An 18888-nucleotide genomic window follows, 5' to 3' on the forward strand; every position below is an offset into this window, starting at 1 on the left:
CGGTGTAGGCAGCATCCGAAAGATCTCCCGATCCTGCCTGAGGTCCGTCTGGAGACCTTGCTCTCTGCATGGCAAGAAGATGACATTTCACACCGCCCTCAGCAGCTCATCCCTCCCTGCCCAGCAGTCAGCCTTTCAGCAGTAGTGCAGTTTGTACTCTTGGCGTGCACCTACACAAAACTGTCGAGTGTTTTTGTGACACCCTGTTAGGAAATCCAAGCCGTTCACGGCCAGCCTCCAGAAGGCATGGGAGTTGGTGTGTGGTGCTGCTGTGTGTGTGTGTTACAACTTGCTCTTTGGGTACATTTAATTACTTTTTTTTCCTCTAATTGAGGGAGTGCTCCTTTGTTTGAAATCTTTCTGACAAGGAGTTGATTAAACATGTTGGTATGTTATTTTTTTCTTTCTTTATCCTCAGTGGCTGTAGCTTGGTACTGAATTTATCTTGCAGTGATCCTATCTCCATATTTTAATTTACAAGTGATCAGTGAGCCGTATATTGTTTTCTGACAGCAGGCACAACTCACGCTGGGAATCTTTTATTCCTCCCTCCCCTCCTCTCTCTTGTGCAGAACTTTTATGTGCCTTTTAGAGTTTTGCAGGAGGGTTTGTGGGGCATTTTGCTTTGGGGTATATTTGTTTCTTGCTGTCCTTTACAGAGATGTGGTTTCAGTTTCTTGGGGAAGCTCTTGCTTTTTCCAGGCCAGTGGCACATCCCAGCTGGTGGTCTCTGGCTTATCCATGGCTGGACCTGGGAGGCTGTGGGTTTCCCAGCTTTCTCCCTCCTTGAAGCTACATACACAGCCTTTTCTGTATATGCTGACAGATGTATGGCTTCTGGGCTTTAAAGAGACTTTCTGGGTCACATATGCATTCCTCCCCAAGGCCTCACTTGGTTACCTGCTAGTTTGCTGGCTGCTCCACAGGCTCAGGCATGGCATGGCTGGTAATCCCAGGCTGTTCCCTAGCTGAGCAGATGTCCTTGTCACTGCCTGCAGTCTTTGTGCCACGGCACGAGGCGTGCAGCGATGGATTTGACCCACTGCCTCTGTGTTTGGTGGGTCTGCAGGCTGACTGTGCTGATTTCGGGGAGGGGAGGGCATCAGGCTGCTTGCGGTGCTCGCCTTCTGTGGGGCTGAAGCTGGCAGGGGTACGGATGAGCAAGTGGGTCCCACCACAGGGTTTGAGGGGAGATGCCTGTTCTGCTTTGCCACAGCTCCCTGTGGCAGCATTTGGAGTGCACCAAGCTGTGCTTCCCAAGCTGCAGTAGTGCAGTGTCCTTCAGAGCCCGTGCCTGTGCCTGGGGCTGGATGTTGGGCGGGTGATGGTCAGCATGGGCTTGCACAGCTGTTTGAGTACCCAGCTCATCTTGCTGCAGCAGCAGGCTGGGAGACTGGGGGATGTCTGGGCTGCCTGCTGGGCTGTGGACCTTGCAGCAGCTTGCTGAACATGTTGAAGTGCAGGTCACTTGGTGGTGTTTGAAGTCAAAGCCTCTTTTGTTTGCTTGCTTGGGAGGGGGCAGCAGCTGAGTCTTCCTCAGGAAAGGGTTAATGTTGTCTTTCCTTCCAGTGGAGCTGCTCTCCCAGTAATTCAATCATGTCAGCCTGTTTGCAGGCAATAATTCATTGTTATAGGAACACTACAGTAAAGTGACAAGTTAATAATGGCAGTAATAATGGCAGGCAAAGTCTAATGCTATTTCCCTTTCTCCTGCTCCTGTTGCACCAGCAGCCTCCCAGGTTGGCTAATGCAATTTGCAATCCCACTAATCCAGTTTCAGGAGGAATTGTGTTCTGTTAAAAGAGAATAGCGAGAGTCAGGAGCTGTGCTGCCATGTTCCTGCCATCTCTGGGGAGGTTGCCCTGGTGCTGGATGTCTTTGTCTTTGCTGTGATTCCTTCTGTGCTGCGGTAAAGCCTAATGAGCACAGTCCTCCGAGGAGTGCCTCCTCTTCTTCCCTTCTGCAAACGCCTTTCCTCTGATGCCTCTTCTCTGAAAGGGCTTGCACATCTTTCCCTTTTGAACACTGGTTTGCTTTCAAATAACCTAACAAACGTGAGTCACCCAGCTCTCACCGTGCTGAGTCAGAGGGCTGGTGTGTGCTTGCTTGACTCCCATTGCCCCAGTTCCCCACGGTCATTGATGCAGGAGCCCTGGCAGTGTCTGCAGAGGTGGAGGAGGCTCTTCAGCCATGCTTTGTGGAAGGGAGAAGGGCTGGCAGAGGACTGAGCATTAGTACATGTCTAAGCCTGTGGCAGTGACCTGCATGCTGGTCTCTTGAATCCCAGGCAAACATCCCCCAGAGGGGAATTCTGACACCGAGTGCTTTCTGGGCCGTAGTGAGGGAAACGATGAGGCACCTCTGGGTTGTGATCACAGGCTGGAGGGATGGCTGAGTTTGAGCCAAAAGCCTGGCCAGTGCCCTTCAGGGTTGTACACTGAGGGTGCTGGGGAGAGATGGGTTCCTTGTAGGAAGTCACCTTGGGGCTGTGCTCCTGGAAAGGAGTCTCTCCTGATCAGCCAAACTGCTAAACCCAGTGCGTGGTGTTAAACCAGGGCTGGGTTCAGGTTGGGTTGGCCTCGTTTCTGCTCCCCCCTGCACACACACCTCAGCACAGTGAAATCCCGATGGAGGCTTTTAAAAGTAGGACGTTCCCTGGGAAAACTTTTTGCAACACTTCGTCAGTTCTCTCCAGGCGAGAGTGTCTTCTGGAGGAGCTCTCCCCAGAGGGCAGCAGCCTCCAAAGTGGAACACTGCCTCCCCACTGTGGTGACAGGGCTCCCTGGTGGCTCTGTGGGCTGGTGGTGGCCATCCTCCTGCCCATTCCCTCTGTGCCATGGCTGCTGGCTCGTGTGGAGCTCACTCCTTCCCTGACTGCCCCCCTCCTTCCCTGCAGGGCAGCATCCTGGGGTTTTGTATGGGGCTCTTTTGGAGGAACGGTATCTTCAGCTGCAATTAAACGTTGCCATTCCCGGGATTTGGTAATAGTGGCTCCCAGGTGGCAAGTAAACTCCTGCTGTTTTTCTTGCTGCCTACAAGGCAAGATGATGTAAGGAGTCTGAGATGGGGCATCTTTTCATTGCAGCATTTTTGGGTACGGGTTGCAAACCACTTTGCTAAAGGTGAGTGTTGCAACCCCAGCTTGATGATTAGGAAACAGAGGGGAGGGAGCCAAGTGGCTTCAGTATGGCAGCAAGTCAGCAGAAAAGCTGTGAATCACATCACCGTCTCTGTCCTCCTTCTCCTCTGATGACTGCTTTCCCTTCCCTCAAATATTTGTATAACTGTGCTTACCACATGCTCAGCTGGAGGAGAATGATTGCCTGCTTGATGGTGTGTGGAAAACCCCTACTAAATATCAGCTTGTAGAGGACCTATCTGTGTCATAGCCTGCTGTGGTTGTAAGGTGTGACTGACCTGGCCCCCCCAGCCAGAGGTGCAAACTTTGAGGACCAGAAGATGCCACAGGCATCCTGAGACAAAGGGTGTCTGTGAGTGAGGACATTTTTCTCAGCCTGGGAATTAGTGCAAGGGGACTGTGGTGCTGGAGAACTGTATGTGAGGTGAGGTGTCTAAGTAAGTCTATGGGCTTGCTGTGGACACCAAACATCTTTACCAGCCTTTCCACCCCAACAAGCATGTAACAGCCATCCCCCACGTCCTGATCAGGCTCTGGAGTCATCACCCATTGAACCTCCTGAAGCTCCTCCAGCAGTTGCTTTAGGATGCCCTCAGAGAGGTCCTGTCCTGGTGCTGCCTGCTGGGACCCTGCCTGAGCACCGCTGCAGGGTTCGTCACCTACACATGTTCCTCACACATTTTCAGTGGCTTCACGGGGGCTGGGAAACCCTGGCTTAGAGAAACTAAGAGGGTTGTAACCACGACTTGTTGCCGGTGTAAATTGAAAGCCTTAATAGCATACGCAGGGCCAATTACAGTACATCAAGGTACGATATCCTCTTTACTGGCACTCTTCAGGGAGCCAGGAGACATTGTGGCAACACGATTACGGTTTGCAGATGATATGCACGATAACTTCACCTAGACACACGCACCTGTTTCCCTCACTAAGCAGATGTTCGGGAGGCTGTTAAGAGAACATCAGCCTCTTGACAGCACAGCGGAAAACGCCGCGTAACCCTGCGTGTTCACACCGCTGTCCCCACCACCTCTGCTGCTTGACAGGGAAGCTGGAGCAGCCCTGCCATGGGTCACCGAAACCCCATCCCCTGGGGAAGCCTGGATCAACTCCGTATTTGAAGGCCAAGCCCTTTACTGGCTCTCTGCCCAGGCAAATCCTCAAGCCAGGAAAGGGAGTTTCCCGTGTGTCAGGTGGGTGAGGTTCAGCTGGCTCAGTGCCTGGGGTGTCAGACTTCTTGCAATCTCACTCGTTTACAATCATTTCCGTGTCACGGCAGCATCTTTAAACATGACCTAGCAAGCTGCACAGGGCATAGAGAGACTGGAGTAGAGTTATCACCAGAATGGGGAGAGATGGACTCCTGGCATTGTACTGGACTGTTCTCATCACCCTGGACCGCTAACTTCAGCATTACTTTTTCCCCTCTTTTAAATAATTTTTCCCAAATGCAAAACGAGCCTTTTGGATTAATTTGCATGTCTGTGAATGGTGGCTGATGGTCGTTCCTGTGGGAGAGCAGAAGTGCGGGTTGCACCACAAAGCTTCCCATGTCTTAACCACACTGCGGGCAGAGGATCTCTCTCCTCTGCACGAGCAGGCAAACCAACCAACAGCCCAAAGGCGAAGCTGCCCCAAGGTAAACCTGTGTGCCACAGTGCTTCCAACATAGTAGTTTTCAGCCTGTGGTCTGTAAAAGCCATGAATTATTCCTATAGGATCTGCAAAAGGCAATGAAGAAGAGATGGGTGCGTGTACACTATGCAGGAGCCAGCACCTGGGTCTGGAATCATTTGGCGTTCACAGATCGGAAAAGACTGAGAATGTCCTCTCTTATTCTGTGGGAGGGAAACAAAACCTAAACCTGCATCTTCCGTGGTGTGCCTGAGTTAGGAAAATAAGTCATGTTTGGTGAAAAGTGCATTGGCAGGGGTGTCATCACGTATCACTGATGCCTCTAATCTAGAGGAGACTTTGTGCGCGGTGTTGCGAACCTCTGCGAGTGTGTGCAGGCCAGCAAAGGGAAAACCTGTAATTCCCTGCCAGGGCTGGCTGGACTGGTAGCAGCAGCAGAAGTGATCTGGGGGACTGGGTGCAATTTGTGGGCAAATTCCTGACTGCTGGCTGCAGTGGCTGCCAGGGGTGGCTTGGAGAGCTGAGGTGCGCACGTGGAATGTAAGATCTCGTTTTTGCCAGAGTTAATAAGGTTGGTTCCTCATCACTCTCACCCCCACAAAAGAAGACCTCTTCCCAAGGGTTGAATGGAAGTGGGGAGAGCTGCACAGGGGCCGTCTAAGGGTCCTTGGGTGATCTGGGGGGGGTCTGTGCTGTTTCTGTGAGAATTGCTGTGATTATGGTCTGGGAACAAGCCCTTGCTGCTTCGGTGAAATTCATCTGTCACGTACAAGGTGCAGGTCTGTTGCCCCAAACGCTGGGCTCAGAATTACTCCCATGCCCATCCTCCTTGTTCTCATCTCGTGGAGGTGCCACGATGTGTGAAGAGCACTGAGGGGTGCTTGCATCTCAGCAGCTCTGCTCTGTGCAGACCCTGGCTTTGTCTGCGTGGGTGTGTTGATACTGAGCAACCCCACCACACACACACGGTGTGTGTATATACTGCATTTTAATAGATATAGGGCTACTGACTTAACATACACAGTTGCTATAGTAACAGAGGTTTCCTTAGTAACGGTTGCAGAAAATAATCCAGTACCAATTAAAAATAAACTGTTTGGAAAGGGGGCTGGGGGAGAAAGGAAACTGCTGAGAATCACCTTCCCCCTTTATTGGTTCATCTCCCAGGGACTTGGAAAATTGATTAATGCTCAAAACAACCCTTCTTAACCAGTGGTGAGCCAAAAAGGTGGGATGAGTGTGGGTGTGGTGGCTAAAGCTGCCATCCTAAAGTGAAACAAAAGGGAAGAAGTGTGTCTGGGGTGTGGCAGAAATACAACAGGGTGATGCCGAATCTTTCCATTAGGTTGAAGTCCTTAGGGAGGTAAAACAAGGGACGATTTCCCTCCTTCCCTTCCTCCAGTGTCTGCATGCCATACCACAGCCATGGAGTCTTTATTAGCATACTGATTAAAGCCACGGGCAATCCAGGCTCCAGGGGAATGTCTGATGCGGTACCAGGATGCCTGTCTCAGATGCCGTGTTGGAGCAGAAAGTGTCGCTGCGGTGGGAGTTCCTCCCATTTGAAGTTGTTTGCCTGTGCCCATTCTCTCCCTTGGCACCATCACTCATCACTTGTGCCGACAGGCATCCGAGACCCTGGTGCCCAAGGGAAGCTGGAAGCAAAGCGTGATGGAAAGCAAGGAGCCCATGCCTCGGTGAGGGAGAGGAGACAACGTTGCTTTCTCGCAAAAGCAGGATGCGTGGGATGTGTTTCCAGGGTTTGGATGGGCACAGCTCCCCTGGCAGCCTTCCGTTGTTCGTGCCTGTGGGGCCGCACTCTTGTTGTGCCACTTGTGCCCTGTGCTCTCAATTAGATTTTGTTAAGAGATTTGCTGCTTACCAGCAGAATCCCTTCGCCTGGCGGCAAGACAGCATTTCCCCTTCCACGGGGGAGCTGCCGTGTGAGGAGAGGCAAAGGAGGGGAGGGCCGTGGTGGCAGAGCTGCTGGGAGGAGTGGTGTGTCTGCCTGGCTGGGTTACCCCTCTCCCCTGTCTGTGTCCAGCAGGGCTCCAGGGCACAGCAAGCACAAGTGTCACAGGAGGGCGCTTCGTGCCCTCCCGTGCTGACAGGAGCGCCTTGGGCCAAGGCTTGGGTCACAAGCACAGCCTGAGCACACACTGCAGCGAAGGCTCTGGCTTTTGATCCTGCAGGGAGAGAGGAAGTGGAAGCCCCTGTGTCTCTCTCCGTGCAGGGACAGGAGCTCATGACATTGCCGTGTCATCCTCAGCGCTGTGTGACTGCTTTGCTACCTGCGTGGCAGCTGCAGTTGTGCTTGGGAAGCCAAGGGAGGTGATGTACCTGTGACTTGTCCCAGGCTGTGCAGTCTGTGGTGGACCTGGAGCCAGATCTCCTGGCTGTGGGAGCAGAGCTTGCTCCCTGCTGATCCCTTACAGTCTGGTGTTCTTTCTTCTTTTCCAGTTGTGCTCTGTGTTTGCTCTCGTAGGTATTGCATGTGTGGGGGTTGTATCTCCCCGAGATGGCTGGCTTGTGACAGCAGTAGAGTCTTGTTAATTCACTCGTCATGGAAATGGTTTTCTCTGGAACTGGTCTACAGTTCATTGCCCTGAGGTGCAAATGGTATGATTTCCCCATCAGAAAAACCACTGAGTTTGGGTGTAGTCTTCTTGCTATGTTTGGTGCCTGAGACCACTGTGAGTTAAGAGACTCTTTTAAAGGTCACACTGTGAAAAAGCAGCCTCTTGCTGAGGGATACACTGGGAGGATCCAGGAGTAGAGTAGGAGAGAAAGAGGAGAGAAGATTTGGTAGAAGAATATCTAAATAAATGCCTTTGTCTTAAAGGCAAGCGGGACCCTGGCCAGAGCAGCCATGCCTGCAGTTTTGGAGGTACTCACTGGCCTATCCCAAATCAGGTGAGTTTCTTTTCTGTGTTCATGACCCATCCTCCTCCCTTTCTCCCTCACAGTGACCAAGCTGCAGGTGAGCAAGTCGAAGCGGAGCATCACCCTGGTGGAGAACCGGCCCATCCCCCTCAACTGCTCGGTGAAGTCCCAGACCAGCCCCGACTCGCACTTTGCCGTGCTGTGGTACGTCCACAAGCCCTCGGACGCCGATGGCAAGCTCATCCTGAAGACCACCCACAGCTCAGCCTTCGAGTACGGCACCTACGCGGAGGAGGAGGGGCTGCGGGGCCGGCTGCAGTTCGAGCGCTCCGCGTCCGGGGGGCTCTTCAGCCTGACGGTGCAGCGGGCGGAGGTCCGAGACAGCGGCAGCTACTACTGCCACGTGGAGGAGTGGCTGCTCAGCCCCAACCACGCCTGGTACAAGCTGGCAGAGGAGGTGTCGGGGCGGACAGAGGTCACCGTCAAGCAGCCAGGTACCACGTGCTTCTGCCCAGTGGGGCCCTCTTGGCATCGACTCCTGTGCGCTTGGCAAGCTTTTCTGGGGCAACAAGGATCCTCTGCTCTTCTTTCCACTGCAGCCTTGTCACCCTCTCCTTGCATCCTCGTGCCTACATGTCCCTGCACAAAAGGAGCGTTTTTCCCTCCTTTGATGGGACCCTCATTCCTTTAGGTTGGGCTGGTGTGCATTTCAGTGTCCCCAGGTGAAGGCTGTCCATCCCCCACAGTCTAGAGGGCCACTGTATCCAGCCAGGTTTCATTATCCTCAAGAGCATCATGTAGCAAGAGTGTCGACTAGCGACCTACTGAGAGAGAACTGGCGTGTGCTTGCCTAGGAAAGCATTTTTATGTCTTGCACACAGTTTAATTTTACTCAGTCTCTGTATCCTGGCAGGCACGGGGAGCCTTGTCTCTTTTCCCTCTGTGCTGTGCACATGAGATGGGAATGACAAGTTTAATGAGGTGGGGAGCTGGCTGCCAGGAAAAGAGAAATCTGCTCTGCTAGTGATTTCCGTGGCAGCGGACAGCACTGGTAAAGGTGGGCTGATGAAGGAGCTAAATATGGAATATGGCCCCCACAAGCTGGGACAGAGCCTTCCTTTGTGCAAAGGGAGAGGCAGGGAGGCAAGCACTGTCTCTTGAGAGCAGCCTGCACCCCATGTGTGCTGCTGAGGCAGAGCATTGGTACTTCATGAGGAAGCCTGCCTTGTCCTTGCTTGCTCCAGGTGCCTGTTTCTGGAAGTGCAGCAGGCCACAGCATGCTGCTTGCCACCAGTCCCCACTCCTCATTTCTGTCTGCAAAGTCCCAAGACAGCTGAGGGATGGTCAGGGAAGGGAAAGCTGTGATCTGCCCCCTCTGCATCACCCAGCTCTCTCTGGGAAGTACGGTGTCTCTTGCTTGCTGAAGCAGCCGTCCCAGGGAAGTCCTGGCAGTGCCCCTGGAAAGATGTCATGAAGGAGTCAGGAGTGTACAACACGTCATTTCGCATAAATGAGCTGATTCCACTCATCCCCACTGTGTTATCAATGAAGTTGTGGAGCAAAAACCAGGGACATTCCCAAGGCAGCAGAACACTGTGTGTCACTTTGCCCTTATGCCACTTCTCGTTTTGCAGTGGCAGTTCCCTGTACAGCTGTCTGTTCTCCACCTTGCTTTTTTCCTTTTTTTTTCCATAACAGGAAGGCTTACTGGTCGGGGTGTGACCAGGCTACTGCCTTTCCCCAGGAGGAGAGTGAGAAAAGAATGAATTGTGATCTCCCTTCATAAGGTGTCTGTGCACGTAGGACCTCCCAGGTCCTACTGGGAGATTGTGAGTTTCCAGTTCCCCATGCCGAATGGGGCATTGTTGGTGTCTAGCCTGAGATTTTCAGAAGACCCTAAAAAAACACGAGTCCTATTTTCTTCTCCTCTTTTTTTTTTTTTGTTCCTTTCCTTTCTCCATCGGTTTCTTCCTCTACTTCCTTATTGCTTTCATCACACCCCAGGATTGTGGCCGTGCAGGAAAAGGCTCGTGGGGAGACAAAGGAGCCTTGCAAGCCCTCGGTCACCTCTTGTTTCTAACGGCCTTTTCCCACAGATAACCGCCTGCAGGTGAACCAGACCCACAAGAACATCACAGTGCTGGAGAACGAGTGGGTGACCCTGGAGTGCCTGGTGAGCAACCGGACCAGCCCCTCATCCCAGCTCTCGGTGGAGTGGTACGTGTGGCGGCCGGGCCACCCGGAGAAGGAGGTGGTGGCCTGGCTGAGCCGGCAGAGCACCCTGCACTACGGGGACCTGGCTACGCCAGGAGACCTGCGGGGCCGGCTGCACCTGGAGAGCCCATCCCCGGGTCTTTTCCTCCTCTCCATCCAAAACGCCACGGTGCGGGACAGCGGGGCCTACAACTGCCGCGTGGAGGAGTGGCTGCTCGACCCCAGCGACCGCTGGTACAAGCGGGCAGACGACCTCTCTGGGCTCATCACCCTCACTGTCAAGCAGCCAGGTGAGGAGGATTTCGTGCCATCGGCTTTGAGCAGCGCTGTGCCCTCTTGGAGCAAATGGATGAGGCACCATCTGTCAGCAGCAGTGGGTCTGGACTGAGGGCAGGACTGCTGCGCGACAGACCGTGCTGATCCTTCTTGACTTGTCTTCTTGGGTGCACCCTTGCTTTTCTGGGAAGGGTATAGAGCAAGTCCTGCAAACACGACTATGTGGGCTTGGGATTTTGTCACCGCTGCATCCGCAAGTTATTTTTTTTTCGACACTTTTGGCAGGTTTAATAGGATAGGCTTCTGATTTTACTTGTCTTTTGACTGAGAGTAAGACGGAAGAAGCTACCTGTGCTTCCCAGGTGTGTGCCCCGGGGGCAAGGTCCTTGCAGGAAAAGAGGGCAGCAGAGGCACACTGCTGACTCATATTGAGCTCGCTGTCAACCAGCGCCCCCAGATCCCTTTCTGCAGGGCCTTTCTCCAGCCATGTCTCTCCCAGTTTTATTTCTACCTGGCATTACTCTGTCCTAGGTGCAAAATCCAGACACTTCAACTGCTTAAATTTTTAATTCCATTAATCAAAGTCCAGTGCTCCAGTCTATCTCGATCGCTCCATGAGGCCTCTTGTTGCTCAAGAGAGTCAACAGAACCTCCCAGTTTGGTATTGTTCAGAAAACTTGCTAATAGTGCATTCAACTCCTGCATCCAGATCTTTGATAAGTACATTGAACCCTGAGGAACTCCCCTGGTGACAAGTCACCAGCCAGATGTAGCCCCATTCACTACCACCTTTTGAACCCTGCTCTTCAGCCAGTTCCTTACCCAGTGCACCATGAACCTGCTCATCCCACAGCTGAACAGGTGAAAGGATGCTGTGAGGGACAGTATGAAAACCCTTACTAAAATCCAGAAAAACTGCATCCAGTGCCTTTCCTTCATCCACTGGGTGAGTGACCTTATCATAGAAAGATATTTAGTTAAACGGGACTTTCTCTTTGTGAACCCGTGTTTCTGTGCCTGGTGATTGTGTTGCTCTTTAAATGCCTTTCAGTAACACCCAGTATAATCTTCTCCATAATTTTTCCAGAAAATGAGGTTAGACTAACAGGTCTGTAGCTTCCTGAGTCTTCCCTCATGTCCTTCTCCTAGATTGGAATAACATTGGCCACATTCCAGTCAGCAGGGACCTCCCCAGACTCCCATGGCCTTTGGATTGTGTTCGAGACGGGTCCTGCCATAACATCTGCTTTCTCTTTCAGTACTCTGGGATGAATCCCATCAGGCCCCTTGGCCTCGTGAACCTTCAGATGATACAGCTGATCCCTCACAATTTCAGTGTCTGCAGATAGAAAGGTGCTGTTCCCACACTGGTGGTACTCTGACTCAGGGGAGTGGGCACCCTGAGGTCTGTCAGTACTGTTAAAGATTGAGGCAAAAAGCATTGAATGCCTCTGCTTGTTCTTCCTCCCTATTAATCAGGTGACCATCTTCAACAAGTATCAGACCAGCATTTTCTTTAGACTATTATCATCCTCAAAAAAGCCCTTCTTGTTAGCTGACACAGCACTGGCGAGTTTCAACTCTAGATGAGCTTTGGCCTTTTGTGTCTTCTCCCTGCATAAATGAATCACAGCTGTGTAATCTTCTTAGGAAGCCTGACCTCACTTCCAGAGATCATACAATTTCCTTCCCCCCTTGAGCTCCACAAGACGTTCCTGTTCAGCCAAACTGCTCTTCTGGCCCACTTGCTTAACTGAGGACACTGGAATTGTCTGCTCCTGTACTTCTGAAAGGTGGTTCTTGAGACTGACCAGCACTGATGGACTCCTAAACCCTCAAAAGCAGTTTTCCAGAGCACTCTGCTAAATTCTGTCTGCTTTAACAACAGATAAGCTCCAAGGGCGGTTTACCTTTGCAAATACAGATTCCCTAATTTTTGAGGCATATGACTCAAGATTAAATGTCTACCTTAAAGGCTGTGGGTCAAATTACAGCACAGTCCTCATTCACTGGGTACTTTTCCAGCCTGTAAAGCAACCACTCTACAAAGTACTGCTGTGGTGCTTCATGCCTGCCCATCCCAGTGAGGTGTCAGCCTCTTAACTCTGCAGCAGAGCTGGCAAAAGGGTGAGGTTCTGGAAAGGCTTCTGTGGTCATTCCTGGCGGAGATTTGTGCTGTGGAGGAGGAGCATTCTCGTGGGACAGCAGAGCTCCTACCTGCCAGGTCCTTACTCGGGAAGTTTTGCTGGCCAAAGTGGCTCGGGCAGAGACACCTCCCCAGGCAGTCCCTGTGCCCTGCATGCCCACTCGGCTGTAAGTGCAGCTCTCCATACAGTCTGAGAAAATTGCCAGCCCTGATGGAGGGGGGAGTGAACTCTGAAAATCCTTGAGGCTCATTTTGAGTTGCAGAAGGATGTGGAGTGGGAAGAAGAGAGGAGATAATTTTTTTCTAGAAGTGCTTTGTTGTTGTTTGTTTTTGTTTCATAGCAGTCAGTACTTAACAAAATGACTAATCTTGCTTGTGACTCATGTCTCATTAGCGAGGATCTCCATGCTCATCTATCAGGACTATAATCATGAGCAAAGAGGGGGAAAAAAAACCTCTGAGCACCTTCAGACAGCAGTTCTCCTCTTTCTGCTGAGATGGGAGAGGCTTTGTGTTGGTTTTGACGAGCCATTTCCTTCCCTTCCTCCCTTTCACCTCAGTAGTCCCTGAAATCTCAGGATTTACCTCATTTCTGCTTCTACTCAGGAGTCTTCCTGGGGAAGATGTGAACTGAAAATACTCACATTGCCTATGACCTGAAGAGCTCTGGCCTTAATGAAGGTTTTCCTTGTGGGACCATTTAAAATAAGCGTTAGGCAGGGGCCATAATGAGAAGCCCACTGGGCACAGCAGCCCTGGGGCTGATGAGAGCTGAGGGACAGCAGCCCCTTCCTGCAGGGGGGGTCTGCACAAGGGAGGTCTTGCCCAGCTATCCTTGCTGGAGGAGAAAGCACTTCTCTCTTTAGTGAGCTGTTGGCTGGTCCTTCCTGCTCAGCTGCCGCATCGGAAAGGGCTTTTTAATCTTTAAATGAAAGCTTAGATCCAGACTGATTGTGATCCCTGGAGTATGTGTTCCCTGGCAAGATGACTAAACCAAATGTTAATTGCTCTTGAAGTCAGCCTTTAATCAACTCGTCTTGGGTTCTGGCCACTGTATCTCAGTTAGGTAAAAACATCTCTTTAGCCTCGCAGAAAGCACTAGAGGGAAAAAAAGCGAGAGAGGAAGACTTTTGGAGTGTCCTTGCTGTGTCAGTGTTGAGGCCATCTCCATGGAGGAGCCTCTTACCTAAATAACTTTCCAAACTGCTGGAAAAAATCCTCTCCTCTTCTGTCATACTGATTTTCAAGTCCTCTGAGTGCTCTCAAAGCAATAAAGAATAAGCAGGGAGTGCAATACTCTTTGCAGGAGTAACTGGGGAGGAGCAGTACATTGCTTCTCAGCGCAGGCACCAAACTCTGGTATCTCCTGACACATTCTCGTAGTGTGTTGGGATGAGCTGCAGCAGCTTTGTCCTCTCCCACACACACCCCTCAGCTGGTGTGGGGGTCTGTATGGGCAGGGGGGTACGATGCTGTGCCTGCAGGGTTGACCACAGAGGTCTTGGCAGGCTGCATCAAGCCTTTGGGTTCTGTCTGGATCATGCCCAGCACCAGGTTCGTGCCAGTCAAGTTTGCGGGATGGCTTTGACGACAGCATCTTGCTAAGTGCTCACCTCCCCTTTTGTCGCCTCAGATCCCACCCTGCAGGTGGACACAGCCACCGCCAACCTCACGGTGCAGGAGAAGGAGTCCTTCCCGCTGGACTGCAGCATCCTGTCCCGCTCCAGCCCGGAGTCCCACTTTGCAGTGACGTGGTACAGCCTGCGGGCCAAAGAGGCGGGCGACCACGCGGAGCAGCAGCAGCAGGAAGAGGAGGAGGAGGAGGAGGAGAGGGAAGCGGTGCTGAGCGTGGGCCCCGACGCCGTGTTCAGCCCCGAGGCCGGTCGCTGGGAGGGCCGCCTGCGCTTCCAGAGGCTCTCGGCGGTGCTTTTCCGGCTGACGGTGCTGCAGGCTGGCGGGGCCGACACGGGCAACTACTCGTGCCGCGTGGAGGAGTGGCTGGCAGACCCCAAGGGCGTGTGGTACCGGCTGGCAGAGGAGGAGTCGGGCACGGTCGCTGTTCACGTGCAGGGCACAGGTGAGGAGAGGTGACGACTGCCTTGGGTCATGGCCGTGCCATCCCCTGCGTCTTCGGTTCAGCCAAGAGGAGAAGGCCAAGGAGTGAGCGGGACCTGGGTCTCACCTGCACCAGGGCGGGTCTCTGGTGCCAGTGCTTTTCCAAATCAGCTCGATGGCTCATTGCCTGGCTCTTGCTTTGGCTGGAGTATTCACACTGCACTGGACTCTGTGCAGGGGCTGCCCAGCCCACGGCACTTACCACCTAGCGTGTCTCACTCAGTAGGGGCAGACTTTGTCCCCCACTGAGGTTTAACCCTTCCCTTTGGGAAACACCCTGGACATTGGATTAGCTCTGCACAGGATTACAGGCTGTGCCACAAGAGTCTCTGGTGGTATACAGGCCCCAGAGATAACTGAGGTCATGAGGGTTTTGTGGGCCCTTAAGGGAGGGGGTCCTGCTGCTTTTGTGTAGCACCACTGAGGAAATCAAGGCTTTGCAAGGCTCCTCCTCACTTTATAAGATATTATAAAATCTCCACCAGGGAGGACTGTATCACTCATTAGACTCTTGGGGGTAAAGCTGAAACATGCTCTGTGATAACTTTCTTGTTGCTGTTTTCTAGCATTGGTATTTTTCTCAGAGCCCCACCTCCTGCACTGACATAGATTAATGAGCGTCTGATTTTTAACATTTCTGAAGAAGTTTTGTGTGCCCTGCATTACAAACAAACCGTGAAATGTGACTGTCCTGTGTCTCTTTCCAGGCTCCACCCTGCAGTCAGTCATCTGCTCCAACGATGCCCTCTTCTACTTCGTGTTCTTCTACCCCTTCCCTATCTTTGGCATCTTGATCATCACCATCCTCCTGGTGCGATTCAAGAGCCGAAACTCCAGCAAGAACTCAGAGGGCAAGAACGGGGTCCCCTTGCTGTGGATCAAAGAGCCCCACCTCAACTACTCTCCCACTTGCCTGGAGCCACCAGTGCTCAGCATCCACCCGGGAACCATGGACTAAAGAGGCAGAGGCACCTGGGGGGACGCACAGAGGGAAGAAAGCAGAGACACGCTGGGAACCCCAAGGAACAGAGTGGGTTTTGTTGTTCTTGTTTCATTTGTTTCCCTGTCTGTGCTCTGATGCAGAGGCTGAGCTGTGTGGGGTGCCCAGCCAGCAGGAGCGGGAAGGTCCAAGACTTCTTCCAGCACGCAGGAAATGCACCCCCTCATCCTGATGAACAGAGGCACTTGCTGTACATAGAGGATGTTCCTCTTGGACTCATTTTACTCCCATCAGTTGCTGTCTTTTGGGCTGTTACTTTTTTATTGTTTCTTTTTCAGTCATACAGAGAACTGTAGGCTTCCCCTGCCCTCCACACAGTGTGGAGTTCCCAGGGGTTGTTTGGTCCTGGGACAGTCTCTTTGGAAGTAAATGTACATGTTTTCCAAAACAGACGGTTTTTCCTTCTCAGACTCAGTGCCATGATGAAGAAGGTCTTTTCTCAAGGTGTGCTCTTCCAAAACAGATGAAGCCAGGTCTATCCCCAGAGGGGTTAACTGGGATGTCTTCTGGGAGGTCCATTACAAAGACTGGCTGTAGTCTCATTCTCTTCTTGCCTCCACCTTACTGTTCTCTTAGGAGGGAGCAGTTCACCTTTTGGGAGCGTTCCCAGGTCTTGGAGAGACTGAACGTTCAGCACGCTTGTGATCAGGACAAAAGCAGTTCAGTGTGTCTCAAAGAACTGAAGGGGGGAAAGGAAGGAGGACACCTGAAAGCCCTGACTTGGTTGGTAGCAAGGAGGGTCCTCATGTGGTCCAGCTTACCAGAGCCATGTTCCTCCCTGGTGTCCATGCTGCCACCTCTGACGAGGTGGATCCCCTCTGTGCCCCAGTCGTTTGGGGATGGGAGGCTTGATCCAGTCTCTGAAGGCTTCAACATGACCAAAGTAATGACTCTAGGAAGGAGGAAAGGGGAAGCTCCACGGGTTGGGTTCACAGTCCCCGGATGGTTCAGCCAAGGAGCCCAGTAGCAAACATGCCATGCAGCGGGGACATGCAGTTCACCACCACGGGTCACGAGTTTTCCTGTGGCTTGCACTACTTCCTGGTGCAAGCCTGGACAAGGCAAGAAGCCTGCAGCACATCAGCACCCTGAGGGTGCTGCCCTTTGGCGAAGAGAAATCTTCCCCTGTGTGTGTGTGTGTGTGCATCTGCTGATTTTCGTTTCTGGGACTTCAGGAGGAAAAACCATTTCTCCGTAAGCTCCCCCTCCTGGCAAAGTCACCTGCTCTTGTAAGAGCCGCTGTGGCAGGAAATGCTGTTCTTTCTGTGAAAGATATGGCTCTCATGAACCAAACCAGGGCTCTCGCCACGTGGGGCACCTGAACTCCTGTACCCCTGATGCCAAGAACCCCTGCCCTGTCCTGTGGAGGAAACCGCCTCCTCACCCCTACGGCCTAAGCGTTATGTCTGGCGGAAGGAAATGTTTGCCAAAAACGGCCTTTTGTTGTCTTCCTCGATGTCTTCCTGGCAAATCCGGCCATTTATACTTTTGCAGCATGGCCGAAGCCGACCAGGGGTGGACGGGCACAACCACAAGACCCCCCCCTGCCTCGCGTGTGAGAGGTGCCATACCCACAGCCGTTGTCCTCTCTGGGAGGGTCGGACTGCTCTTTGTGAACAGAGGGGACCTCAGCAGATGCTCCGTAGCACTAGTCAGACCCTGATGCCTTGGTGTTTCAGAGGTGGTGAAGCTTCAGGTAGGAGATCTGCACCACGCAGCCTCTCTCCTGTCCGGGAGAGGACCCCACGTGGCTGCAGATCAACCCACGCTAAGGCATTTGAAGTTGGCCACCTCTGCACCTCTACCAGAACAGCATAGGTTTCTTCTTCTGCTGGGAAGCCCAAATTTCACTCGTCCCCCTGTGAAGTCTGCCTCCTCGAGACGTAACTGCTTGCTGGCCCCAGCATATGCATAAAGTCACACTCCTATATATGTATGTATGTATCGCACACCCGCACACTTGTCTTCCCTTTCTGGCTGAGGTGTCTGCAAAGAGAGGAGTGGGGTGAGAAGTGAATGGAAATGAAGAACCGAGGTGCAAACAGCAGCAGCTGCAGCCAGTGGGTATTGTTTCATATGTACTGTCTCCTGTACATACTGCTCCCGGGCAGGGACCGCCACTCATTCCAGCTCCAAGGAAGAAGAGAAAATGAAGTCAGCAGGAGCTGTTCTTCCCTGGGAGAGCCCTGCTCTGCGTCTGAGCCACGCTCCTCCTCGCCAGCCTGCCTGCCCCGCAGCAGGGCTCTCCTGGAGGGCTGTCCCATGGCCTCATCCCCCTGGATGGAACGGGTCCCTTCCGTTCCTGCACAGAGCCCAGGCTGTCCTGGGTAGCAGCTCCCACGCTGGTCCCTGAATGTACCTTGCCAGTGACATTTCTCCATTCCTCTGGCAGTGTGTTGCCCAGTCTCAAACTTCTCTCTGTTTTTATAAGGCAGACTCTCTTCCTGTAACGAGTTTTAACGCAGAGCTTTTCAAACCACTCTCTCTGCTGTAACTTTCTGTAACGAACCCGACAAGAAAGAGAGATACCCTATCCATGCATGATGTGGAAAAATGTTTGGGATTTTTTTTTTTTTTAAAGAAAACGACAAAAACTTTGTACTATGTTGCACTAAAACATGTTTTATACAACACACCCGAGAGCTGTAGTAAACTGTGTTGAAATTGTGAATCCTATTGCTGCTGCTTTTTGTCAGATTTGGGCTTTTGTTATGCCTTTATGTGCACTCCCTGCATAAAGGTGTGGCAGCCCCCTCTTGGGCAGCCTCTCCCTCTTCCACTGCTACCATTCCTTGATGCAATAACTCCCCTCCCACCCTGGTAGAGCTTCTCCTCTCTTGCAGGTTGGAGCTTGCAGACTCCATGCACCCTCTGGCTCTTCATACTTCTCCCTTCCATCTCCCTTAATTCATACCGTAACAGAATATAACATTTAAAAGAGGCCTGTCAGGTCTTTTTATTGAATGGGATACACTGGTTTTTGAATTGCTCCAAAACCAGTAAGTACTTTGCTGTGTCATAGCCTGGATTTGAAGAAAACCCTTCTTTTATATAGAATTATGGATAGCAAATGTGAAGCAAGTAATCTTTAGTAACATTGATGAAAGCAGAAGAATATAGTTCACTACAGAAGTTGATGCAAAATGCAACCTGTTCATTCTCATTACCCACTTTTACTGTGAGTAAGGATTTGATCAGGAGTCTTGAATTCCCACACTGACTGAAATGGGGAAGTAGCATGATGCATCCCTACCTGCAGTGCAGAAGTGCTGTGGAATTGGGCGAAACACACTGCTCACACAGGTGGGGTTTGGGGTTTTTTCCACATTCATTTAAAACAAAAAAATACTCTCTGCTAGAATAATCGTATGGCAAAACTCTTGTCATCCCCCCTTCTCCCCGCAGTAGGTTGCCTTGGGATGCATCTCCTCTGGTCTCTGTGCTAAGCAGCAGAGGTTTTAGCTCCACAGGTGCCCAGTG

The 18888-nt window shown here is 52.0% G+C and overlaps 1 protein-coding gene across 3 annotated transcripts in view; it reads left to right on the top strand.

Moving 5' to 3' along the window:
• IGSF3 (immunoglobulin superfamily member 3) overlaps window positions 1-18349 on the top strand; it is a 94898-nt gene extending 76549 nt beyond the window's left edge. For all 3 annotated transcript variants that reach the window (XM_027663538.1, XM_027663539.1, XM_027663537.1), the window contains 4 exons: window positions 7741-8151; window positions 9754-10161; window positions 13927-14370; window positions 15116-18349. In XM_027663538.1, coding sequence (XP_027519339.1) covers window positions 7741-8151; window positions 9754-10161; window positions 13927-14370; window positions 15116-15366 — 1514 coding nt within the window. In that variant the 3' untranslated portion in view covers window positions 15367-18349. The remainder of the gene's footprint in view (window positions 1-7740; window positions 8152-9753; window positions 10162-13926; window positions 14371-15115) is intronic.
• Window positions 18350-18888: the final 539 nt, after the last annotated feature.

Source organism: Corapipo altera, unplaced genomic scaffold (genome assembly GCF_003945725.1).
Source record: "Corapipo altera isolate COAL_440 unplaced genomic scaffold, ASM394572v1 165, whole genome shotgun sequence".
In the NCBI taxonomy this organism is placed as follows: Eukaryota; Metazoa; Chordata; class Aves; order Passeriformes; family Pipridae; genus Corapipo; species Corapipo altera.